At 36.5% G+C, this 27,578-nt stretch overlaps 3 protein-coding genes across 3 annotated transcripts in view; 2 read left to right on the forward strand and 1 right to left on the reverse strand.

Moving 5' to 3' along the window:
- LOC146485164 (uncharacterized) overlaps window positions 1–27,578 on the forward strand; it is a 428,948-nt gene that overhangs the window by 259,138 nt on the left and 142,232 nt on the right. The gene's annotated exons all lie outside the window — the stretch shown is intronic.
- On the forward strand, window positions 156–14,421 carry LOC146485175 (uncharacterized). Its single transcript, XM_085103630.1, has 10 exons — window positions 156–245; window positions 4,678–4,808; window positions 5,243–5,284; window positions 5,725–5,766; window positions 6,387–6,428; window positions 7,650–7,691; window positions 8,240–8,302; window positions 9,519–9,560; window positions 10,156–10,218; window positions 13,256–14,421. The coding sequence occupies exons 2-10, from the start codon at window positions 4,706–4,708 to the stop codon at window positions 13,273–13,275; spliced, it is 459 nt and encodes a 152-aa protein (XP_084959756.1). The 5' UTR covers window positions 156–245; window positions 4,678–4,705; the 3' UTR covers window positions 13,276–14,421.
- LOC146485176 (uncharacterized) lies at window positions 12,119–12,819 on the reverse strand. The gene has a single exon (XM_085103621.1). The coding sequence runs from the start codon at window positions 12,806–12,808 to the stop codon at window positions 12,134–12,136; it is 675 nt and encodes a 224-aa protein (XP_084959747.1). The 5' UTR covers window positions 12,809–12,819; the 3' UTR covers window positions 12,119–12,133.

Raw genomic sequence — 27,578 nt, forward strand, 5'->3', positions numbered from 1 at the left:
TGAGTAATTGGCGATGGGCATTATTACTTCAGTTTGTGTTCTTTGGTAAAAATAAAGCGCCTGAAGGAACGCTTTTAAAATTGAAATTGTATTTTCAAATTTATGCCTAGCAAAGGGCATAAAATGAATAGAAGAAGATAAATGTTTGTCAGTTAGCGCTTTTCGGTTCAACGAGAAACTGCCGCGTCGCAACTCTCTCGGAAAGTAAAACAAATATTGAGGAAACTCGAATTCTTCATCAAGAAGTAAGTCCCAGTTAAATTTCTCTATTTTTTAGAGTATTGTTTACAATCCTTATGATATTTTGGGGATAATGTCTTAGACGGTATTTATAAATTTTCTGTTAGCGTTTGTTGTACCTTTCCAACAACCAGTCCCAAGTTCCTAAACCTAAATAAAGGAAATCTAGAATTATAGCGATAGCAGCTAAGAGAAGTAAACGACTGAAACAAAATTAGATATCCAGAAAACAACCAACGGATTTATAGAACTGTAAAGTTTAACTTTGGGCACAACTTGTTATGATGGTAGAGCTTGAAGATTCTAAATGAAGATGCATTGGCAAACTAGTGAAAAATTTAACTAACAAATTGTTTAACTTGCGAAAAACGAAGCTTTCATTCTCTGTTTTGTAATACACACCAGAGTAACAAACCTTTCGCTTCATGCTTTACAATTGCTATTTGAGGAAAGCTGAATTCGTTTATTCTACTTTAAATCGTGTGTAGCTACTGAACAAAATTAGTCGATGTGAAAGACGTAAGCTTTCCTGTACTTTTTCGGTAACGCTATAAAAGAATTTGTTGGTGAAATAAAAGGCATAAAACTGGGCTTCCAAAGGTTTAATATTTTCCTTTCTTTGTGTAATCAATGGTAATTAAACAGGTTTGGTAATTGCGTTTGTTTGTCACAATAGAGCGCAGGAGAACACCTTTAGAGATTGAATTTCTGTTATAGAAGCTTTGGCTATTACTTTTCATGAATGAATGTAACGTTAAGTTCACCCGTCTTCGGTTCAAGAGAAGCCTACAGAAATCGCAACTCTTACGGAAGCAAAAGAGAACATCAAAGAAATTCGAATCTTCACATAGGGGCAAGTCTCAGCTCGTGGATTATCAGAACAGTGCGACACTATTTTGTTCCTTTGATATGCCCAATGAGTTATTGGGCGATGAGTTCTCCGAAGGTGTTCAGTTCAAGTTAGAATTTAGGCTAGATTTCCAACAACCTCACAACTTTCTGGACGTGAATAAATGCAATCAATTATTTTAGCGACAACAGCTCATTAATTGGAGATGAAGTGGCAAAATAAGAAGAGAATTTACATTGCTGAAAAAGTTGCAACTTGTGGCGTGATCGATAATGATACGACAGAGAAGAGATTGCAAGTTAAAATGCACCAAAATGGTGAAGAATTTCATGAAATAAGCATCTCGAGCGCAGAATATATATTCCTCTGCGTTTCAACTGTTTGAGAAAGTTTTTTTTAGGCTGAGTTCGTCTAGCTTCTTTAACTCAAGTTAGATTTGAGTTATGTTTCCCCTGATATTTTTTCTTTCTTTTTTTATTCTATCCTCGTAATTTATTTGTTGTTATTTATTTGTTTTTTGGCATTGCAAGGCTTAAATATAAAATAGCATTTGAAATCAACTTATTAGTCTAAATAGATTACAAACTTTCCTTGCGAACGTATTGTGGGGGCGTTTGATAAGTGGCAGATCTTTGCACGATTTAATTACATTGAGTAATTGGTAATTGGCGATGGGCATTATTACTTTAGTTTGTGTTCTTTGGTTAAATTAAAACGCCTGAAGGAACGTTTTGAAAATTGAAATTGTATTATCAAGTTTATCCTTAGCAACGGCCACAAAATGTATAGAAGAATAGAACACTTCGTCAGTTACCGTATTTCAGTTCGACGAGAAACTACCGCGTCGCAACTCTCTCGGAAAGTAAAACGAATATTGAATAAACGTCAGACGCGCAGAAAATAATTTCCTTTTCTGCGTTTCAACAGTTTTATAATTTTTTTTTTTAAGCTGAGTGCGTCTATCTTTAACTCAAGTTAGATTTGAGTTATGCCGCTTTCTCCTGATATTGTTTCTTTCTTTCTTCTTTCTATCTGCGTAACTTGTTTGTTGTTTTTTGTTTAATTTTTGGCATTGAAAGGCTAAAATATAAAATAACATTTTACATAGACTCATTAGTCTAAATAGATTACAAACTTTTCTTGCGAACGTGTTGTGGAGGCGTTTGATAAGTGGCAGATCTTTGTACGATTTAATTACATTGAGTAATTGGCGATGGGCATTATTACTTCAGTTTGTGTTCTTTGGTAAAAATAAACCGCCCGAGGGAACGCTTTTAAAATTGAAATTGTATTTTCAAATTTATGCCTAGCAAAGGGCATAAAATGGATAGAAGAAGACAACTCTTTGTCAGTTAGCGCTTTTCGGTTCAACGAGATACTACCACGTCGCAACTCTCTCGGAAAGTAACACGAATATTGAGGAAACTCGGATTCTTCAACCAGAAGTAAGTCTCAGTTAAATTTCTCTATTTTTTAGAGTATTGTTTATAATCCTAATGATATTTGGGAATAATGTCTTAGAAGGTATTCAGAAATTTCCTGTTTTTTGTTTGCGTTACCTTTCCAACAACCAGTCACAATTTTCTAAACCTAAATAAAGGAATTCTAGTATTTTAGCGATAGCAGCTAACAGAAGTAAACGACTTAAACAAAATTAGATATCAAAAGAGCAACCAACGGATTTATAGAACTGTAAAGTTTAACGTTGGGCGCAATTTATTATGATGGTAGAGTATGGAGATTCTAACTGAAGATGCATTGGCAAACTAGTGAAAAATTTAACTAAGAAATTGTTTAACTTGCGAAAAACGAAGCTTTCATTCTCTGTTTTGTAATACACACCAGAGTAACAAACCTTTCGCTTCATGCTTTACAATTGCTATTTGAGAAAAGCTGAATTCGTTTATTCTACTTTAAATCGTGTGTAGCTACTGAACAAAATTTTTCGATGTGAAAGACGTAAGCTTTCCTGTACTTTTTCGGGAAACGGTATAAAAGAATTTGTTGGTGAAATAAAAGGCACAAAACTGGGCTTCCAAAGGTTTAATATTTTCCTTTCTTTGTGTAATTAATGGTAATTAAACAGGTTTGGTAATTGCGTTTGTTTGTCACAATAGAGCGCAGGAGAACACCTTTAGAGATTGAATTTCTGTTATAAAAGCTTTGACTATTACTTTTCATGAATTAATGTAACGTTAAGTTCACCCGTCTTCGGTTCAAGAGAAGCCTACAGAAATCGCAACTCCCACGGAAGCTAAAGACAATATTAAAGAAATTCGATACTTCATACAGGGGCAAGTCTCAGCTCGTGGATTATCAGAACAGCGCGACACTATTTTGTCCCTTTGAAATGCGCAATGAGTTATTTGGCGACGAGTTCTCGGAAGGTGTTTATTTCAAGTTAGAATTTAGGCTAGATTTCCGACAACCTCGCAACTTTCTGGACGTGAATAAATGCATTCAATTATTTTAGCGACAACAGCTCATTAATTGGAGATGAGATTGCAAATAAATTTCAGTAGAAAGCGAAAAAATAAGAAGATAATTTATATTGCTTAAAAAATTCAACTTGTGGCGTGATCGATATTGATACGGCAGAGAAGAGATTGCAAGTGAAAATGCACCAAAATGGTGAAGAATTTCACGATTTAAGCATCTCAAGCGCAGAAAATATATTCCTCTACGTTTCAACTGGTTTTGAAAGCTTTTTTTAGGCTGAGTTCGTCTATCTTTTCTAATTCAGGTTTGATTTGCGTTTTGTTTCCCCTGATATTTTTTCTTTCTTTCTTTATTCTATCCGCGTAATTTGTTTATTGTTATTTATTTGGTTTATGGCATTGCAAGGCTAAAATATAAATAACATTTTCAATCAACTTATCAGTCTTAATAGATTACAAACTTTTCCTGCGAATGAGCTGTGGAGGCGTTTGATAAGTGGCAGATCTTTGCACGATTTAATTACATTGGGTAATTGGTAATTGGCGATTGGCATTATTACTTCAGTTTGTGTTCTTTGGTAAAATCAAAACGCCTAAAGGGACGCTTTGAAAATTGAAATTGTATTTTTTAATTTATGCTCAGAAACGGGCACTTTAATGAAAAGAAGAATAGATTTCTTTGTCAGTTACCGTATTTCAGTTCAAAGAGATACTACCGCGTCGCAACTCTCTCTATATTACAATATCTTAATTCCTGTCTAAGCGCTTATTGTCAGCTGTGCGATTGTGTTTCGTGTTAAGTTTATGTGTGTGATTATTTGAGGGGGAGGAGGGGAGTCAGTAAATAAGTCTATATATATTTTGTCTGTATTATTGGCTGTAACTTCTGACGTGGAAAAATTAATACAATACAAGGAAAAAATCTGCCCACAGCCCAGGGAAGAAAATCTCGTGAGATTTGTCTGGAGTCAGATTAAATGTAATGTACCTGCCTTTCTGTTTCGTCTGATTAGTTTATTATTTTGAAGGAGTCGACGAATAAGTTTTAGAATTAGTCTTTACTCTTGGAAGAGGGTATTATACAAGCCAAGATTTGGCTGTTTTACTTAATATTTTCTTTCTTAGAAATTTTCTGTTTTTCTTTTGTAGATCTGGGCGTGTTATCTCGTAGTTCATCATGAAGGCTACCTATATTCTCATTGCAAGTGTCCTGATCGCGCTCATGCTTATCACGTCAGACGCAGGAGGGGCTAAGAAGTGTTCTAAGAAGTGTAAAAAATGTAAGTGACGCCAACCAAACTAGAGCTTTTCACGACATGTTTTCAAATTTGTTAACTTTTTATCTTGTTCGTTTTCATTCTTTCATCTCGTCGATTGGTTCTTTTCTTTTGACTTTAGAAACATATTTTCTTTAATTCTCATAATGAGTAAAATATTAAAACTAAGCGGGCATCGAAGTGTGGCGAGTTACTAGATGCGTGCGCTTGTAAACCGGATGTTCAGAGTTCTGAATTCCAGCTGGATTTATTCTATGGTAGTCCACGGTTCAAATTCTCAGCCTTGCATTTCTAGCCAACCTCCCACCACTTGAATTTTTTTTTCAGTGTTAGGTACAGTTTAAAATATTTTGTTCTGTGGTTCAGTGTCATCACTTCAGTTTTTAAGACTTGTACATTTAAATAAAATTATTCTTTCTTCCTTTCTAACGTCTTAGTTATCAACAAAAAAATTGGTCCTCTGGAGAAAAGGATTCAGGGTAGGTTGAACTGTCATTAACTAAATCTCCCCGTTGTGCTCTACTAGCCTAAAATCTCTTGCTATGATGATATTTCTATTGCTAACAGTTATACAGAAACTCGTCTTTTTTTTTTAAGAAAAGAAACTAAGAAGAGGAATATAAGTAGGCATTGTCACGTCAGTACAAAATTTACTGGTTTCTGAAGTATCCAAACCCTCGGATCGTAATAAAAATTAGCTTTACAGCTCGTTGAAATATAGTATTTTCGTTTATAGAGACCATATTATTGGTCCAGAAACAAAATACGATCATTGGCCAATTGACCAATTGTTGTAAAACCCCTATTAGATGAGTTTTAATGCGTAAATAAAACACATTTCTGTACAGTCTACACAATTACGGAAAGGATTTAAAACATCTCATTGATTTATGTTTTTGATATCCCTTTCTTCTTTTAGCTCAAAACAAAGAATTGAATGAACTGAAGAGTGAAAACCAAGGTTGGTTGCTTTTGCAATTGAGGTTTATTCATCCCAACGATTTTTTTTTTCTTTTGAAACGAACATAGAAAACCCCCTATTCTAAGATGCAAGACACTATTTTCAGCCTTGCCATTCAGTCACGTCCAAATGCTTTTCAACACAAATCAAGTTTCTAAAATTGATCCTCTGGGGGCAAGGATTCAGGGTAGATTTAACTGTATTTAATTTGTTCTTTCCGTTCTGCTCTACTGGCCTAACATATCTTGCAATGATGATTTTCCTATCGCTAATACTTATAGTGTGATGCCATTTTTAATCAAGAAACTAAGTAGAGAAATGTTATTAGGCCTTGTTGCCGCAGTACAAAATCTACTGATTTTAAAAGTATCCAAACTCTCAGATCGTGGAAAATTAGTGTTTTAGCTCGTTGAAAGATAGTATTTCCATTTCTGGAGACAATATATTGGTCCAGGAACAAAATACGATAATGGGCGAATTGACCAATTGTTGCAAAAGCCCTATTAGTTGAGTTTTAATGCGTTAATAAAACACATTTCTGTGCAGTCTATACAATAACGGAAAGGGTTTAAAAAAACTTCTTATTGATTTATGTTTTTGATATCCCTTTCTTCTTTTAGCTAAAAACGAAGAATTGAATGAACTGAAGAGTGAAAACCAAGGTTGGTTGCTTTTGTAATTGAGGCTTATTCATCCCAACGATTTCTTTTTTCGTATCATTTTAAACGAACCTAGAAACCCTTCATTTTAAGATACAAGACATGTACAGGAAATTCGCACCCTCGCCATTCGATCCGTCATGCTCAAATAAATTTCCACACAAATCAAGTCTGTAAAATGCTATTAAGTCTCTGCTCATCGGCTCTGTTTCCCTAAAGCGCCTTAAAATCTCTTGCGCTGATGACCTTCCTATTGCTAACAGTTATACTACATCCGTTTTTTTTTTTTATCGAGTACGAGGTACAGACTTGTTATTTCGCCTTATCCCGACGATACAAAAAATTTACTAATTTCTTAAGTATTCAGTCAGTTTGCTTGTATGTAACTATTCTCACTGGTTAAGTCGCACAAAGCGTAATTCGGGAAAAAACGGGAAAACGGGCACTTAACTCGATTTCATTAACTTAATGTTAAAGCTTTCAGTTAATTGTTAGTTTATGGTTAGTTTATTTTATGATAATTAAGCTTAATGTGCATTGTCCCATTTGTCTGTGATGCAAACAAACCGAATAATTGAATGAACTGAAGAGTGACAAGCAATGTTGGCTGCTTTTGAAATTAAGGCTTGATCATACCAACGAAATATTTTTTCATTTTAAACGAACATAGAAAACCCCCCATTCTAAGATGCAAGACACACTATGTTCACCCTTGCCATTCAGTCACGTCCAAATGGTTTTCCACACAAATCAAGTTTGTAACATTGATTCTCTGGAGGAAATGATTCAGGGTAGATTGAACTGTCATTAATTCGTTCTTTCCGTTCTGCTCTACTGGCCTGAAATATCTTGCTATGATCATCTTCCTATCGCTAATAGTTATGCGGTAATGCCTTTTTTTTTTATCAAGAAACTAAGAAGAGAAATGTTATTAGGCCTTGTCGCCTCGATACAAAATCTACTGATTTTAGAAGTATCCAAATCCTAAGATCGTGAAAAAATTAGTGTTTTAGCTCGTTGAAAGATAGTATTTCCATTTCTGGAGACAATATATTGGTCCAGGCAAAAATACGATGATTGGCGAATTGACCAATAGTTGCAAAAGCCCTATTAGATGAGTTTTAATGCGTAAATAAAACACATTTCTGTTCAGTCTACACAATTACGGAAAGGATTTAAAAGATCTCATTGATTTATGTTTTTGATATCACTTTATTCTTTTAGCTCAAACCGAAGAATTGAATGAACTGAAGAGTGAAAACCAAGGTTGGTTACTTTTGCAATTGAAACCCCACATTCTAAGATACAAGGCAGAAAATTCGCACCCTTGCCATTCCGTCATGCTCAAATAAATTTCTACACAAATCAAGTCTGTAAAATGCCATCAAGTCTCTGCTCATCGGCTATGTTTCCATAAAACGCCAAAAAATCTCTTGCTATGATGACCTTCCTATTGCTAACAGTTATACTATATCCGCTTTTTTTTATCGAACACTAAGTACTTAATTGTTATTTCGCCTTCTCCCCACGATACAAAAAAAATACTGATTTCTCAAGTATTCAAAATCTTTGATCGTTGGGCATCAAAATTAACATTCTAGCTAACTGAAACATAGTATTTCCATTTCCAGAGATCACATTTGTCCTGCTATAAATTAATATAATTGGTGCGACATAAAAGAATCTCATTAATTTATATTTTCGACATCCCTTTCTTTCTTTTAGATTAAACCGAAGAGTTGTGTACATTTTAGAACAGCCTAAACCAAAAATGTTTATTATTAAGGTTTAAATTCTACTTTCTAATCTCTTAGAACTCCAGTCTGCTAATCAATATTTGAAGAAAACAGTGACACAACTGCAGGATCAGTTTGCCGGTACGTTACTATTCTCACAGGTTTAAGTCGTACAATGCGTTATTCGGGGAACACGGGAAAATGGGCACTTAACTCGATTTTATTAACTTAATGTTGAAGCTGTCAGTTAATTGTTAGTTTATTCTTAGTTTATTTTATGATTAGCTTGATGTGCATTGTCCCACCTGTTTGTGATACAAATCAAAGAAACCGAATTATTAAATGAACTGTAGAGTGACAACAAAGGTTGCCTGCTTTTGCAATTGAGGCTTGATCATCCCAACAAAATCTTTTTTTCATTTCAAGCGAACCTAGAAAATCCCCCATTCTAAGATGCAAGACACACAATTTTCACCCTTGCCATTCAGTCACGTCCAAATGCTTTTCCACACAAATCGAGCGTGTAAAATTGATCCTCTGGGCCCAGTTGCTCAAAGCATGGTTAGTGCTAACCCGGGTTAAATGCCATGACAACCTTAAGGTCTTAATACCTCTTAACCAATGGTTAGCGCTAACCATGCCTCGAACAACTCAGCCCTGGAGGAAAGGATTAAGGGTAGATTGAACTGTCATTAATTTGTTCATTCCGTTCTGCTCTACTGGCCTAAAATCTCTTGCTATGATGATCTTCCTATCGCTAATAGTTGTACGGTAATGCCTTTTTTAATCAAGAAACTAAGTAAAGAAATGTTATTAGGCCTTGTCGCCTGAATACAAAATCTACCGATTTTAGAATTATCCAAACCCTCGGATCGTGAAAAATTAGCGTTTTAGCTCATTAACAGATAGTATTTCCATTTCTGGAGACAATATATTGGTTACAGAGAGATTTAAGGCTCGACGTTTCGGAGTCATCTTGACTCCATTATCAAGAGAAAAAAATCAGTTTTTGAACGCGGATATTTAAATAGGCTAGAGCTGAAAATTAACATATTAGCCTATTTAAATATCCGCGTTCACAAACTGATTTTTTTCTCTTGATAATGGAGTCAAGATGACTCCGAAACGTCGAGCCTTAAATCTCTCTGTAATTTTTTCGTGTCTTTGCCCTTTTAATTAAATATATTGGTTCAGCAACAAAATACGATGATTGGCGAATCGACCAATTGTTGCAAAAGCCCTATAAGATGAGTTTTAATGCGTAAATAAAACACATTTCTGTACAGTCTACACAATTACGGAAAGGGCTTATAACATCTCATTAATTTATGTTTTTGATATCCCTTTCTTCTTTTAGCTCAAAACGAAGAATTGAATGAACTGAAGAGTGAAAACCAAGGTTGGTTGCTTTTGCAATTGAGGCTTATTCATTCCAAAGAATTTTTTTCTCATTTTAAACGAACCAGAAACCCCCCATTCTAAGACACAAGACAGAAAATTCGCACCGTTGCCATTCAGTCATGCTCAAATAAATTTCTACACAAATTAAGTTTGTAAAATGCCATCGAGTCTCTGCTCATCGGCTATGTTTCCATAAAACGCCCCAAAATCTCTTGCTCTTATGACCTTCCTATTGCTAACAGTTATACTATATCCGCTTTTTTTTTTATCGAGCACTAAGTACTTAATTGTTATTTCGACTTATCCTAACGATTCAAAACAAATTATTGATTTCTCAAGTATTCAAACCCTCTGACCGTTGGGCATCAAAATTAACATTCTAGTTAACTGAAACATAGTATTTCCATTTCTAGAGATCACATTTATCCTGCTATGAATTACAATGATTGGTGAGGCATAAAAGATCTCATTAATTTATATTTTTGACATCCCTTTTTGTTTTTAGATCAAACCGAAGAGTTGTGTAACTTTTGGCACAGCCTAAAGCAAAAATGTTCATTGTTAAGGCTTAATACTCCTTTCTGATCTCTCAGGGCTCCAGTCTGCCGTTGAATCTTTGGAAGAAGAAGTGACACAACTGGAGAATCAAATTGGTGGTACGTTACTGTTCTCGGCTAAGTGGCACAATTTGTAATTCGGGGAAAACGGGAACTCAGGCACTTAACTCGATTTCATTTACTGAATGTTAAAACTCACAGTTAATGGTTATTTTATGGTTAGTTTATTTTATGATAAACTTAATATACATTGTCCAACCTGTCTGTGATACACTGAAAGGAAAACCGATTTAGCTTTTCGTTTTCGATTAAGGTTGCAGTTGTTTACAACATTAAAAGGCTTCACATTTTTTAGTATCATGGGTTAATGATACCTCTAAACTTTGTGAAGGCCTTTTTAGATTACGTTTTAAAGTAAGATGTTTGCGGGATAACGCTCGAAGCAAGACTGTTTGCATAATAATCTGCTACGTTTATGATCCATACAATACAATCCAATCAATATAGAAAAAAAAAAAATAACACGTTCTTCACCAGAGTATGTCATTCCGTGCAGGTATAAACTGTGATCCCAGAGAAAGTACTACATCAAGTCATGAATATCGTGGGTTTCGGGTTTCCTCTACAGGCAATCTAACTAAGCGTAACCTATAACTTTTTTTACATTTTTTATTCAACAATAGAATGCTTACGACACATTATTAACAAAATAGAAAGCTTACGATGATATATTACTAACAAAATAAATCGGTTAGTGCACAACACATATTACAACGCTACGCACGTAAAATTTAAATTCATAAAGTATTTACAATTTATTTTGTAGTTACATAATTTCAGATTTGAGACGCACACGTGGTCTTCTTTGCAACAGATAAGAATTTTTTACCAACAGCTTTTGAAATTGTAATGTGGGAGGAAAAGGGAAAAGCCCTCTATTCTAGGACATTGGCCGCGCGTCCTCAGGTCCAAATGTAGAATCTCACGACTAAAAATAGAAAATAATAAGCAATTATTGGATGAGGTTGAGCATGATAGCGAGAATTATCAAGGCCGAGGTTTGTGTTATCTGCCGAAGCCGAAGGCTGAGGCGGATAACACAAACCGAGGCCTTGATAATTTCGCTATCATGCGAAAACCGAATCCAATAATTGTTTTATTATACAATTATAAATGTACAAGCGTTGAGACATTTCACAGAACAACAACAAAGTAAGCCACGCAATGACACGTTTCAGTGTAAACATCTTTATTAATGACAGCCGTGAATAACGTGTAAAGCGGAATTCAAAAGGTTTACAGAAAGGATTTAAGCTTTAAACATCTGAAAACGTTTCAGGAAAAACTGAATCGAACTGAAACTTTTGAACAAAATTCTAAAGTTAAGTTGTACGGTCTTATGAAAAATGTTCCCGATTTGCGTTTAATGAATGTTGACATTACAGTTGAAGAAATTAAAATTTTTCGTTATCTCTGAGTGAGAGTTCTGTACAATAAATTCCTCTTGAGAAAGGCTAATAACAGGAGATAACTGGTGCGGATTAATAGCCACTTCCTCACCTCTCACCTCGCACTCTGTCGTCAGGGTTTCCGACATTTTTCTCTTGGTTGAAATGTCAGTCCTGCTATAGCTCCGAATGCTGGATTCATTTCTGTGCCCGCTCACCGCCATGATATGCCTTGCTTCGAACCCGGACTTGTCCAGGATTGTAACCGCCGTTGCCCTGATCGAGTGATTGGTGTAACACTTTGAAAGTTTGGCTTCTCGAGAGATCCTTTTCATTTTTTCACCGAGCAAACGCTCTCCGACAACCATGTTATCTTACCACACTTGATCAGATATGCCGGCGTTTTTCTTCGGCCGCTGAAACAAAAATTCGTTTGAGGGATTCAGGTGCTGTATGTACCATTCAAATGAAGCCACAGGACAGTGTGGTCCTGGTTTCTCGAACATCACGCCTCCTTCAAATCCTTCATCATTTTCTCGTCGGTTCTTTGTGAGTTCATCTGTTGTTTAGCACACATATTTTGTACCTTTGCCATCCGTGCTGAATGAAAAATCAGCTTTTTTGAGTTCACGAAGATTTTGCCTTCCTCGGCGACAAAAGTACAACATAACCTCGAAAAAAACTTTGTTTTGAAGCGTTTCCGGGCTGTTTTGGTTAAAAACATCGCTTTCGTACAGCTTTTTAAGATCTTCTTCGCAGATCGGTGGCGTGTGTTCGACTTTGGCGAGCCCTTGTCGTTTTAGTTCAACGCACTTGGCGCCAAAAACTTTGTTTGCCTCGGCAAATGCTGGATCGTTTATTATATCGAAGCCAAGAGTCGCCTTGAAGTGTCTGCCCAGTCCAAATCTCAGGCTGTTGAGAGTGCTTTTGGAATAAGAAGTTCCATCGACTTTTCTAGCTTCGGCATAAAATAGTTTGAGAACGTTACTGATGCCATCTTTGGTTTGCGGTTCGGGAACTTTCTTCTCCTTCAAATACTGCTGTAAAACTCTAAGAGCTGTCTTGGTAGCTCGTTTGGTGTTCTTTGCGTCCTTGTCGTCAACAAGGCGTCCTAAATCCGCTTCTGAGACTGACGCGAATCTTGGAGCGGACTCCGCCATGACAATCTTGCTCAAACCGCCGGCTAGCTTGTCAGGTGACGAAAACCATTGTCTGCAAAAACGCGTCATACCTACATACATAAACGCCAGTGTCTGTAGATGTGACGCGATGACACAGCGCCATCTAGAATTAGCGGGGTGCTTTTAGCCAATCAAAATTGAGATAGCATCAGCATTGTATAATAATGATATTTGTCTTGCAAAAGCTGGGGTTTTAAACCGATAACCAATGGAAGTGATAAATCACAAGTCTTAACCTTATCCCTCATCCATTTCAACTCGGTTTCAGGGAACATATTATTTTCGCTACCTGCTTTTGCACCAATCCACAGAGCTTCGGTTTTTTTTACGGTTTAAGCAGAGGCCAGATATTTCGCTAAACATATCCAGTGCCTTTAGAGAGGTGTCGAAAGATCTTTTGTGACCGTCTAGAATAAGAGTGGTATCATCAGCATACTGACTGATTATTATTTCCTGTCCGTTCACTGTTATTCCCTTGATTTCGCTATTTTTTATTGCCTCCGCTAGAATTTCCACACAGAGAATGAACAAATAAAGTGAAAGAGGGCAGCCTTGTCTTACCCCTCTTTCAAGTTGGAAGAAGCCACTGGTCCAGCCATTGTTTAAAATGCAACTTTTTTGTGCCGTTATAAAACATTTTAATCCAGTTTTTAAGTTTGAGAGATGGTTTCTTTCCTATGGTGCCTTTTTTCTGAATTTAAAAAATACTTTGTGTTTTTTTCACCTTCATTCAACCATCTACATTTAGCCTATAACTAAACGCAAACCAAAGTTGTGACATAATGCAAACATGATCATTGTTTCGGATTCTTAAGTATTCGAGCAAAGCGCCACCAAACTTTACGATTTTTTTCAGAAATTTATGTGGAAATAATTTGCTGTGGTAGGAGAGTGTCCATTGAATTTGAATTTACCATTTCGTCTTACTTTGAAAGGCAGGTTGTTTTAAAAATTTTTTCTCGTTCATCAAAATCAACTTTCTAACGTTTATTTTCATGGTCTTAGATCATGTTGGTGTTTTTCTCTTTGTTAATTTTTAGTCAATTAATGTGGCCGGACACAGTTTTTTAGTATACAAATGTTAGTAAACGTTTATTGTAAACTACGTACTGCTGGGTGCCCAAAATTAGCATCATGCAAGATTAACCGAGAAGGAATGTATTTGTATACTCGCTGCCATAGCAACGCGGCGAGCTATCAACAGCACTCAAATAACAGGTCTCCTTTATTTTTTAGAAAATGTGCTCATTAGATTTTTTTTTTTTTTTTTTTTTTTCATTTTTTGTCTCCGGAAAAGTCAAAATATTGACATAGTGACGCTGCTTTCATGTAATTTTGAAAGAGAAATCCCCTGTAAATATTGGTTTTGCACTTTTTCCAATATACCCGCTGTCAGATTTGGGTTTCTGTTTGTAGGCGAGTTACACTTTAAGAGAACTACTATTTTGTCAAATTTCAGTAACTAAGGAAAACAGTTCCTTTCCACTAAACCAACAAGTCACAAAGTTGTAGTCAAATGCGCCTACGTGGCTTTTAATTGGGATTTTATAGTAAAGATGAAAAGCATGCAAAAAGGCTTAGGTCTTCGTTAACTCGCTTTCTTTACTCGGTGAAAAAAAAGGTTCACAAACTAGAGAAACTGGATTATTTTAGCGACAAAACTCAATTTTTGAGCCATTGATATAAAGTTGACGTCGACGTCGTATTTCCCTACCAGAGCCATAGCGCGCGCTTAATAGTGTCATGTACTGAACTTGTGAAGCGCGGGCAAACTGTACTCAAGCACCTTAAAGGGACTTTAAGGAAAATGAAGAAATTCGAATGGCGGATTAAAGATGGCCGCCGTTTGGAAATGACAACGCCATTCTTATGTTATTTTACATGATCACTTCCCGCTGTGCACGTTTTATTGCCATTTCTCTAATAACCCCGTAGTTATACATCTCCTGGTTCTAAAAAGTGAAATTAAGCCCGGCCAAGACAAGATTACAATAGAAAAGGAAACACTGGCTTGTAAAGCTACTGAAGCTGATTCCAAAGGCGTATCAACCACACTGCCTCCTGTTTAAAAGCCGTTGTCAGTAACTTTCAAGAATCCGGCGACAGAGGCAAAAATTCAAAATTCTTTTTATTTGCCCAAAAAGACCCTTTTCTTCCTTTTTTCCTTTTTTGTATAATTTGTGTTGCTGTAGCGTTAACTTCCGGCCTTTAACGTAGAAACCTGAAGTTTGAGTTATTTACAATGAAATCGAGCAAATGAGCCTTGGTTTTTGTGCAAAGCTGAGACCTACAATGTCATCGTGTAGTGTAAGAAAGTAAGTCCATTTTCCGTAAAGGTTTGAAATGCCGAAGGTTCACCACGACAGGTTGACGAGTCTCAGTCGGCTTTATTTGGGCGGAAGATCCTTGTATTCAATTCAAAATGGCTGTCGCGTTTCTCGTGTGTGAATTTTCAAGGTGGAAGTTTGTGGTTCCTGGAACGAAAACACAGGTTTTCAATACTGTAAATTAAAAGAACAACCTCTAAGGAACGCTCGGATGCTAATCTCAAAAAGGGGAAATCAGTAGGCTCATAGCGAAGAAATGCCTGTTCGAGATTGTGTCAAGGCGAAACATGTGCGATCGCAAACGAAATCTGCAAATCATCACAATTTTTGTGTTCTACTGGGAATCCACTTTACAAAATACTACAGGTTAGAATGTGAATTTCACCGTGCCTTATGTTAAATTGATCGATTTGTCATATTTCAACTAGCTTTGGCGAAATTTTCGAAAAACGTACTCAGTTTAATAGCGTCGAGAAATTGTGCTTTAGTGACTCGCAGTGGGCTTGGATCGGTCTCCTTCACGTAGTTTCATTCGAAGCGAAAATTGAACTTATTTGCTTTTCAAGGGTGAACACAGGTCTGTCTGAATAAAGATTTCTATTAGGAAAGCTTATTGTCTGTTTATCTGTATGTCTTCATTCACGGAATTTCTTCACCATGCGATCTTATGCAAACCATGGAGAGCCAAACCATATCTATTACTGTCCCTTGTGCATTAAAGTGTAAACAAACGGAAATCCTCCAGCGCTTACCAAATTCGCCCATATGACAACACGATCAAATTACGCTGCACAATTTTGGCTCTGACTAGAACTGTTCCTTTGTCCCTCTGAATTTTATACAACATTACTGCAATATTCTACAATCGTTACACGGACCCGAAGCATCGACTGCCTGATTTGAAATGGACCGCATGTTTCAGGGGCACCCAACGACAATTTTCTCTCCGATCCTTTGAAACGTTATTTTAGGCGATCTGGAGTGGCTTTAAACCTCAATAGCTTCATTTTAGGCAGCACTATAATATTTTTATCTGTTCGGTCATTCTAGGGGAACTTGAGTCTTTTCGAAATCAGTAGGGCATTTTTGTCCATTTCCCGAAAACCTTAAATCTTATTTCCTTTCCGAAAATCTTAGCTGACCTTTTTTCGGTACCCGAAACAACATTTTTATCAATCCGAAAACACTAGGCCTTAAATTTCCCATATCACGAAAGTTCGTGGTGAAAATTCCCTTTAGTAAATTGTAGGGGATTAAGGGCTTTCCGAACAGATAATTTACCGAAATGATCCGTTGGGTGCCCCTGATGTTTAGAATACCTTTGGTCGCTGACTTTGCTACAGATTACAGTTTGAAACCTACCTGGAGGACTTGAGCCTCGCTCACGCTTGGTCAATAACAAATACGTAGTGTAGTTATACACAAAACTTGTATGATTTCTAGAGAGATACCTAAAGTATAATGGCAGTCTCAAAATCCCCTTTATCACTTGGAAAATAACCTCCCTACAAATTTGCAATCCCACTAACATAAAACATACACCTACCCAAGTAACACCCCAGCCTTGCAACTTTTTCATAAATGCACAAAAAGGGAGTCAATAAAGCTGACAAAAAACATACAGTAAATGTAACAGACACATATATTTTATGATTTTTGAAGAGATTCCCTTTTATTTTCTTACAGTGACTTTTTTCATGGTCAGTTGAACACAAGCAATAACCACAGGGGCCAAAAAAAACTGTGTGACCGTTTGTATTTTGAATTTATAGAGGAAATGTATGGGAATGTCGAAAATCTTCGAATTATCGTACTAGATTGCGATAAATATTCTCATTTAACATCAACATAAACGTATTTTTACCTTAAATGTTGTGTGTTGTCGTTCTTGAGGTTGAAGACGACGATTTTAGTGATTTGAAGGGTTCGGCGTTGGACGTTCACTCGAGCGTCATAATAGAGAGACGCCGAATCCTTCAAATCGCTAAAATCACGTCTTAAACCTCAAGAACGACAACACACAACATTTAAGGTACAATTACTTTTGTTTTGATGTTAAATGAGGATATTTATCGCAATCTAGTACGATAAAACTAGGATTTTCGACATTCCCATACATTTCCTCTATAAATTCAACAGTACGTTAATTTATTTAAAATAAATACATGACTTTTTTCGGCAGACGAGTGTAAGAGCAGCCCCTGTCTCAATAATGGAACGTGTAAGCAAATAAATGGCTTTAGCTGCAGCTGTCCACCTGGCTTTGTCGGAAACAGATGTGAGACAGGTAAGAGACAATTTCGCGCAATTTCAATAAATACAGTTATCAACGAATGTGAGAGTAACCCGTGTTTAGATAATTGAACCTGTGTTGTTGTAAGAAACAGCTTTAGCATCAGCTTTTTGTACAGGAGGAAAACTGAAGTGGGCGTTATTTACAATTAACTCGTGGATAGGAACTTCGAGTTTTTAACTTCTTCCAGTACCAGGTCCCAATCCTTAAACAAGACATCGGGTATGAGGTTTTGGGCTAAGAATCACAAAGTAGTCCCAAGTTAAAAATGCATTACTTAGTGTCGTTTCTTAACTATAGTCTATTGTTAGCATTAATGTTGACGTATTGTTAAAAAAGAACAGTTAAGAATATACGATACCCCGTGAATCTGGCCACCGACAATTTACCCGCCGGAGATAGTTTTCTTACATGACACTAAACGGCTAGGAAAGTGCTTGCGGCAATTTATAGATATATAATTTCAGATCCTTATTTAACGTTTAAATAAACGCCCAAGTGACTATCTGTAGAACCGAAACGTGGTCAAACTGACAGACAAACCAACTTCTTAACAGACTAAATCACGAACTGACAGACAAGCCAACTTAATTGATTGTTTTATACCAACTTCTTGACTGACTAAGTCATCAACTGACAGACGAACCAACTTGTTGACTGACTAAATCATCAACTGATTGACTAACATTTAGCCTAACTACACTTATTTAAAATTGGTCTCATAGTCCAACTGATTAACTGAGCACAATTAATCGAGCGAACTAATTTAACTAACTAACTTTTTAAGTTACGAAAACGCAACATGTAATTTGATCATATACACATGCTAATTTGCGCCATACAAATATTAATTATTATTATAAAATTCATAACATTTTTCGGGAGAACTCGACGAGTGTGAGAGCAGCCCCTCTCTCAATAATGGGACATGTGAGGATAAAATAAATGGATTTAACTGCAGCTGTCCACCTGGCTTTGTCGGAAAAAATGTGAGACAGGTATGAAAAAATTTAAAGCAAATTCTTAGTCAATTTCAGATAACAACGAATATGAAAGAAACCCTAGAATAACAGAACTCGTGTCGTTGTAAGAAACAGTTTAACTTCAACTTTACACGTACAAACCTGAAGAGTGAGTTATTTACAATGAAATCTTGTAGAGGAACTTTGATTTTTTTTAACTTGATCCAGTACCAGGTTCTCCAACAGTTCAGGTGAAAGAAAAAAAATTGTACTAGGTTCAGAAAGAGACTGGGTAATTTGCGAGTTGTAGTGTTGCGAGTTGAGAGTTACGCCGGAGTTGAGTGTTGCGGGTATTCAAACCTGGATATATAAATAAAAGTTAAGGATCGCAGACGTAAAAACGGACATTTCAGAAGAAAACAAATGAATAAATGACCCCTGGTTGGTACTTTTATCTTTCATTGAGTTTGGCTTTTTGCACCCAGAGGGTTAACTTTTTGGGTAAAAGAACTGTTAGAGATCTATGTCATTGCTTTATTTAAAAATCTCAGTGAGGTAAAACATTGGACGAATCCTGCTAGTTTTCTTTTGGTGCCTTTTAAGGGTGAAATTTACTAAAAAAAAAGACACGGCCACAAAATTAGTCTCTTACTTTTAGCATACTGGCTGCTGTTAGAATAAACAACATATTATTTTAACCTTATCTCGGGTATTTATCGGAAAGGAGTTTTGCCTAACCAAGACAAACCGACAAATCTTTCTCTATAAGCTTTTCCCTGGACAAAGAGTGAGGTTTTTGCCATCAAAAAACTTCATAGCAAGTACTTTTGAATTCTGTATGTCTTTAAATTAACAGATATTACAATTGGTATATTACATTCTGCATTTCTAAGTTTTCATCCGGTATATATTTTTCGATTCAAGGCCTACACCTGTTTCGTTTGGATGAGTGAAGTGGCCTTTCGATTCATGCTTTTTTATATTAAGTTTAGAAGCGCACAGAGTTACCTAACATTAAAATTGTGCGAAGAAAGAAAAAACAACTTCATTGCGAATGCTGTTTTTAACAACACCAACGGATCGTGCAATTGCAAATGGAGGCCAGCATACACTTGGGACGTGAAAAACCTCACAAGTAAAGTCTCAGGCCTTTGGCCTCTTAACCTACCAGCCTTTTACAAATATATACCCTGGTCTCACCCGTTACACAATGCGGCTTACTGGATAGCACTCCACGGTTGTTTGTTGTCTTAGATATTTTAATCGTTTGCATATACAGTAGAACACCGGTAACGTGAACTCTGAAGGGAAACGAAAAACTGTTCGAATTAGCGGAGTTTGAGTTATCGATTAAAATATCCAATTTTACAGGTTAATAATTAATAGTCTATTGATTTTTTAGCACTTCGGTATACAATTCAGTGCAAATTAAACTTATTTCACGAGAAACTAATACACTTTTTAACAATTGTAATGATTATGAATTCTTACGACAATGCAATTTATACACTCAATTTATGTTCCCTCTTGCGTCGGTGTCGTTCTATTATCCGTAAAGTTCTTATTGCTTAGGCACACACGATAAGAAAAGCTAATGGGAAATGTCAATGGGCATCGTTGGCGAGTCATAAGAACCAGAATTTCGAGTTATCGGGGTAAATTTTGATCGAGGGAAACGAATTTTAGTTCGAGTTAGCGGGGTTTTCGAGTTATCCGAGTTCGAGTTAACCGAGTAAAAATGACTTAAAACTTGGGTCAAATCCAAGCGAATTAAGACTCAGTTCGAGTTAGCGCGCGGGGGGGGTGGGGGGGGGGGGGGGGGTTCGAGTTACCGGGGTTCTACTGTGTTAGATATCCTATGATTTCCTATACAGCACAAGGTTATTATTATAGCTGAGTGTTAAAGAAGGTCCTGCTCGAGACCAATAACGTTTTCTATCTAGCGAAGTTTGATGGTTTCTAATATTTCATGACAAATAGTTTCTAAATTTTTCACGATGGCCATGGCCAGAAACCAAGGAAATTGTATAATGAGAAACCTCAAATATGATGGGACTCGGCACGTTTTGAATTGTTCATTTTAAAATGTTTAACTTAGGTTCTAAAACGCCTTTTTCCAAAAATTACTTTACCTGATATTACTTGTCAAAACACATCTCCGCAATCTTTCAAGTCATTTCCAGAGAAAGTGTGTTAAAGAGACCTTCAAAAGAGTGCTAAAAATATCAGGTGCTAATTACAAAACCTCCCTTAGTAAATCTGAGATAGGGCTTGGTATTACTTCCCACTGTCCACCCGAGTGCTACAGCTAATACAATCCTGCTCAATCTTAAATGTAATTTTAAGGTACTGCTATCACACGTAACATTTCTTTAATGTTGTTGGAGTTGCTGTCGTTGGAGATGGGCCTACAGGTACTGGAGGTATTTAGTTAAATCTTTTTTTTTTTTATCATCCTTTTCACCTCATTTCAGATATAGGTGAATGCGTGACAAAGTATTGAAAGAAAAACCATTCATTGGCTCGAAACTGAGACGAGGAGCATAGTTTTTTCTATTGTAAAATGACAATGAAAGATATTCTGAAGTAAAAGTGCCCTTTGGAAGCCAAGTTATCTAAAAAATGTGTCAGTGAAACGCATCTTTAAATGTTTTCAAAATTATATAATTGCCGAGTTTTAAAAGTGTCAATGAAGAATAAAATCATTCAGTCACTTGTTTCTACTCCTTTTTTACCGTGAAAAATGTTCACTCCATAGCTCGTTGCAATTTTTGTCTTCTCTGGTATCGCCCCAACAAGTAATTATCGGAAAATCCTTTTCACAGACTCTCCGAAAACGAGACAAAGCCGCTGCCATTTTGCCTGAGTTGACAACTGCACACTGATAGGCTACTCACTACATACATCCATACATACATACATACATACATACATACATACATACATACATACATACATACATACATACATACATACATATACTTTATTTATCCTCTAATTTCCAGAGTAGCTTTGAATAGCTAATGTCTTCGAGAAAATAAATATTAGAAAGAAAGAGTAAATAGACAAAATAAAATAAAATGAAATACAATTACAATTACAATTTTATCATTATATATACACTATATACATACAACATTATATACTCTGTGGAGAGGCCTCACAATTAGGGATCTTTTGCTTGAATTGTATAAAATCAGATGTCTTGTAAGTGTCCGGAAGAGAGTTCCATATTTTACTAGCTAAGTATGAAAAGGAGTGTAGGCCATAAGCAGTCGTTTTTGCTTTGGAAAGGTCCAGACTATAATTACCTCGTAGATTATAGGATGAGGTACGCATAGTTAACATATTCTTTAAATAACTTGGATAGCCAGTCAAAAACAGACTCTTGTATGATATAATCAAGAAATTCTGCAGGCGTCTAATAAACAGCGTTTTTAAGTTAACTTTACTGAGTAAAATGTCATATGGAGAGCTATAGTCCTGTAGTATAAACCTAAGAATACGCTTGTTAAGAACGGTAGTAAAAGTGTGGCAAAATAAAGGCTTTATAAAGCTTCAATAATGTCTGCTTGTCAATAAGTTTTCGAAATCTAAGCATTACGTTAAATTGATTGTTTATTTTCTTACAGATAGCTGATACGTGATTATGAAAGAAGAGCTTATTATCTATCGTCATCCCAAATATATGTATTGAGTCATTTACTGGGAAGCAAAATTTGTGTTCAGTTTTCCCCAGAATTAAAGCCTGATGCTTTGTCTCATTAACAATCATGTCACTGTCTACAACAGAATAGATAGTGAGTAGCGTAGTCAATAAGAGAGCAGCGTTCGTGATAGAACGCTAGTAGATTTATACTAATTTTCGATAGACGGCTCGCCCTGAGTGCACATGTGACAAGAATTCCCGAGCCTCACAAGCTAACCAGCTAGAAAGAAACAATTCATACCGAATTTCTATGTGAACTAGATTGGTCAGCGAGTTATGTTGAAAATATTATGTGGCTTTCTCTCTTTTCATATCGTCTTTAATTATAGTTGGCAACTGTCAGGCAATATGAACTTCGCCAAAAGCTCAAATAAAAGTTTTAACATGAATTTTCCGGGAACTCCCTTACAGATCTTAACTTATGTGATCAGTGCATCGTCGCTCTACATAATATATACTATTTTGTTTTAGCTGGCTTAGCAAGTTCAGTCATCCTAGGAAAGAACAACACATACCTGACAGCATTAAACACCTGGCTAAAGCCCGTTCTTCAATGTAAGTCAACTGGCTGGAAGCGATGTTGGCGCGCGTCCGTTGATGGTTGGGCTGCATCTACCTTTCACTCCGGGTGCGATAACCAGGGTCCTACTGTGACGATAATAAAGGTCGGCCAGTATATATTTGGAGGATACACCAATAACTCATGGTTCAATAGTAAGTGACTTTATTTACCTTACTTTATATCAAGTTAGTATTTTAAATGCGCAGTAGTTTTTCAGGAGTTAGAATAAGACTGTGAAGTGGAGTTAACTCCTGGTGGTGTCCTTACCTTATTTGGAGTGATGATAAATCCAAAAGAAGTGTACTCAACCTTGTATTGGAGTTGTCGTTTACTCGATAAATAGCACGAACTTTACTTGAAGTATATAATTGAGAAATGCACTCCGTCATAATCTATATTTTTAATCAAGAGTAAAATCACCGATGTTAAAAATTAATACGGTAACTCATAAATACATCATCCAGCGACACACCTGACGATTTTATACGCTGATCGCGGCGAATTTGATCGCAAGCTATTTACGCCACCGATTAATGCAGACATACCTGGCAATTTTTTTTCGCCGATCGCGGCGATGTGGCAGTTTTGAAAGGTCATGTGTTAAAATCGCCCAACCTGATGGGTTGGCTTTACTGGCGATTCGCAGTAATGACCTTAAAAAATCGCGGGAAAGGACACATTTGGCGAATACCGGGAAATTTAATCGTAGATATCTGACATGCCAGATGTCGACAATTGTCAAGCACGTTTTTAACTTCGTTTAAATAGTCGGTCCCTTAGTTTGGATTCTAAAACTTTCTGTTTGAAGCTAATTTGAGCGGTCTTAAATTCGAAAACTATGCAAGCCTTCTTGTTAGTGTCTGCAGCAGACAATGTTTAGATACGACTGTTGGCAGAATTGAAAATGGTTTAGAACGTGGTTTTGGTAAACACCGTCTAAACTGTCTTTTAATAATTGACCCTTTATGTGTGGGGATTTTAGAGTGAAACTCACTGAATATTTACTTAACCCACTGACCAATTGAATTAAAAAAAACACTTTTGTATTTCATTGTTTGCTTCTCATATTAGAAAAACCATCGCTACATTTTTTGTCGTTTTACCATATCCAAAAGTACTAAGAAACGGGCCCATAGTGCCCCTATGCAATGCAACCTTGAGGTGTGTCAGTCATTATGGCTAAAACTTGACTCTTTTTTGCTTCTCTAAAGATAACTAAACCTCACAATTTTCTCATTAAGCTGTTCTGAGTTCATTAAACCAAAGGAGTATCTACAATCTTAAACAAAGGTCTTTAGATGGTTGCATTGTTTTAATTCTCCCTTCCCCCTCCACCAACGTTTACAATTCTCAAAGGGTTCACTTGTGCAAACGTGCGGCGGGTTTTGTATATTTATTTACTCTAGGGAAAGAAATGCAAACACGAAAAAATATGTCAGTGCTCCAACGATTAGCGACCACCTTGTTGTTATCCTTGAATCAATCTCTAACTAAATCAGCAGTTGTGAGAAATGACGCGCGTCTGTGTTTGCAAGCTTTAGTCGTTAACTAGCGGTACTGGGTGATTCTTTGTAACAACTGGAAATGGTAAGCGGGTTGGATTTGTAATCGGTAGATCAAAGGGTCAGTGGTTCGAGGCTAAGCTGATCTCTATATTGTCGCGTAGTTTTGTCAGAGAGTAGCTTTAACTCCGCATTGTCTCGCTATCTTCCTTACTGTATAGGTAAGTACCGGCAAAAGACTGTCTGGGTTAGTCCTGTAATGGACGCATTGCTACTCAGGGGGGAGGGGTTATGTAGATCGGTTGAAGTAGTACTCCTAGCTGTTTCATACTAAGGTGATCAGGTTAATCTCCGACCTGCTGTGTGGGCCACTTAGGCCTGAAGTGTGACTTTACCTTTATTCCGTGCGGTAATCATCAGAAGCACGCGTCAATTTGTTTGTTTTCTAATTTGTTTATTTTCTTTTTAGGTTCCAGTTGTGACGGTTATCGATATGATTCGAAAGCTTTCCTGTTTTCGTTGGTAAACAAGCCAGGATGGGCGCCGGTGAAACTGACTCAAACAGGGAAATATAGTTATCAAAGGGCTCATTCCACAACAAGCTGCTCCTCTTATGGACCTACTTTTGGGTTTGGTTGGGATATTCACATATATGACCACGCCTCATCAAATACACATTCACAGGCCAACCTTGGTTACACCTACGCAGCACCCAGTGGGTACAGCTTTGGCAGCACCTTCGCACGAACATTCCTGGCGGGAACTCCCGTTTACTTCCAACCGGATGAAGTAGAAACTTTCTACGAAACAACTCAAAAAATACAAACTGGCGTTGGGGTATAAACCCGAGCTTACAGTCTTAAAATATCACAAAAAAATGAATTATTATGTTTCTATACTGAAAGACTGTAAGCTGAGACACAAAAATCCCTTTCGTAGAACTAAAGTAGCACATTGCTACTTTTATTCGCATATAATTTCATAGCAGTAACCATTCCTATCATGTATAGCACTGGCCTTCAGTGTGCATAAAAATATTTTAAAAGAGGATTTGCTCTGTGGATAGGCATTACTTATGTGATTTTAGTTTTTTGTTTTAACTTTAATTTGATGTTTTTTTTCTCAACTGGGGGAGGTGGGGAAGGGTTGGGGCGGGGGTTTGTGAAATTTTGTCACTCTCGAGTTTTCTATCGTCGATTGCTGACCTCCGCTTCCCCTACGGATTATAAAAGGAACTTATGTCACGTGGTAGGGTTATCAGCCCTGCGTTAGCTCCTTATAACTGGTTTAAGAAAAGTGATGATAATCAAGGAATTTGTAACTAAAGATAGGGGATGAACTGGAAAATTAAAGGGGTTAGAAATAAAGTACTTTTCTCAGTAAGGCGATAACATAACACGTAACAGGTATTGCGGGACGACAAAAGAAACTCTAGTATTGCACGGAGCGACGAATGCTGTTTTAGATAAGTATTTCAAACTTTGTTGAGGCACGTGTTTGGTCTTACAATGAACTTGAAGCAAAAGCTATTACAATGCTCCTGTCTTTCTCACACACTCGATGGAGATAATTTTTGACGAAAAGTTGTTTATAAGATCTATCTCAAGCTTGGCACCAAATTAAGTGTAAATTGCAAGAGCAGCTTTCCAGCCGAGAGTTAAACAGCTTTTCTTCAACCAAACAACTTGGGCCTTTTTTAAGTGCATTCCTTCGGCTAAAACGCCATTTACATTTTACCAGCGTCATAGTTAACGACAATGTGTGCAATCTTACAATATAAATTATTGTTTACTTGATCTCCAAAAATCGATTTTTCTCTTTACGCTGACTGAAAAGCGATAATTAAAAGTTCCATCAACGTTGCAGGTTGCAGGCTCCTAAAAGAAAACTTCACTTGTAGGCGTTGAGGTCCAATGGGATGGATTACATTAAGGAACCCTACAACGGGTGGCCTAAATGTTACTGTTACTCAAATTCAAGCGTAAAAATAGCCACATATCCATGTATTTTACACTCAAGCTGTTATTTTAAATTAGATTCAGACTCCGCGATTTTCTGCAGGAGTTTGTCTATCGCCAGAAATCTCGTTTAAATGGTCTGCTAGTCACAGGAATATTACTGATGATCGGTTCTCTCTGGCGATCAGTAGTAGTTGAGCGTGATTTCTCCCAAAAACTATAAAACAGTACCATGATGCAATGGAATGAAATCATAGCATTCTTTTTATGATTTGAAGTCGTTTATTGAGTTCCATCAAGGAATCCATTTGTTTTAGATATATGGATCAAATCGTAAAAGTCTCTAAGTGATCCTCTCTTGGAAAGAAGTAATTGCCTTTAGTAAGGCGATAAGGTAAAGGATATGGAGTAGACTCTTAAAGTACAAAGTCAGCATTTATGATTATGAATCACTTGAATGTCGACCATAAGATTGAACATTAGTTTATATTTCAGATAACTTTATCTTATAACTATTGGGCAACATGATTTATGATTGCAACTCAATGTCAGTTTTGTTAATTTGATTACTGTTTATCATGGCATCAGTACAATTCTGTTGATTAAAAAATTAAATGATCTTTAAATGATCTTTAAATGATTTTACGATAAACTAACTAGTAGAGCCGGGTAAATTGAAATTTTGATTGGCTGCAGATTCTCCCTACCGAAAAGAACTTAATCAACTAGTATAAAACAATTCATCAATGTATCAGGGTTTATAGAAATTTGCTTGAAAGTAATCTGAACTGAGTTATAGTCGGGTGTATCAGTCTTAAGACTTTTGAACATGTAATCATCTAGTGACATACTGTTGTATTAAGTAATCAGTGGGAACAATTTTTGAAGTGAATTTAATTTTTCAGTAAGGGTTAATTGAAGTAATTGAAAATATAGGGATTTTTTTTTCTGTTAGTCACAGTAAAGCAACGGGATAATTAGATCATGTTTCCGGTATAATAATCATAATCAAAATCATTGATATTTTTCGTTTGGTGTTGGGTATTTTATGAATTTCAGATATATTATTAAACGGGACATTGTAAACGTGTGAAGGTATGAAATAAAGATAAGAGTTACCTCTACAATGTTTCTATGCTTATGAGTATTATTTGTCGTCTTAAATGAAATTCAGTGAAGTGATCCACAACGCTAATGTACTAATACTGAGTCATGAGCTGAACTATTCTGCCGTTATTTTACTTCTATCACAACTGGGAGAACCGTTAAGCTACTCCACCCCTGTAGTTTTACATTTCGACGGACTTCTCGCCTTGCCCCACCCCCCTCCCCCTTTTCCTCTCCATCCCCTCCCACTTCCCCCTCTTATTCAAGTGTACAATGCATAGAAGTTAAAGACGCCCTGTCAAAGATACGCTGGTTGCCTAACACAAAACTGCGGTAATGATACCGTGTGTAACAAGACCAAAGAAGGATTCAATTGCACGTGCAAAGCTGGATTCACAGGAGACGGACAC

This window comes from Pavona decussata, unplaced genomic scaffold (genome assembly GCF_977016875.1).
Source record: "Pavona decussata unplaced genomic scaffold, jaPavDecu1.1 SCAFFOLD_27, whole genome shotgun sequence".
Classification (NCBI taxonomy): Eukaryota; Metazoa; Cnidaria; class Anthozoa; order Scleractinia; family Agariciidae; genus Pavona; species Pavona decussata.

Excerpts from the sequence above, each read along its gene's own strand:
- LOC146485176 (XM_085103621.1), bottom strand. The coding sequence starts at position 12,808 with ATGTATGTAGGTATGACGCGTTTTTGCAGACAATGGTTTTCGTCACCT.
- LOC146485175 (XM_085103630.1), top strand. The coding sequence starts at position 4,706 with ATGAAGGCTACCTATATTCTCATTGCAAGTGTCCTGATCGCGCTCATG. Across the intron at positions 6,429-7,649 it reads ACTGAAGAGTGAAAACCAAG|CTCAAACCGAAGAATTGAAT; the intron begins GTTGGTTGCTTT and ends TTATTCTTTTAG. Across the intron at positions 7,692-8,239 it reads ACTGAAGAGTGAAAACCAAG|AACTCCAGTCTGCTAATCAA; the intron begins GTTGGTTACTTT and ends CTAATCTCTTAG.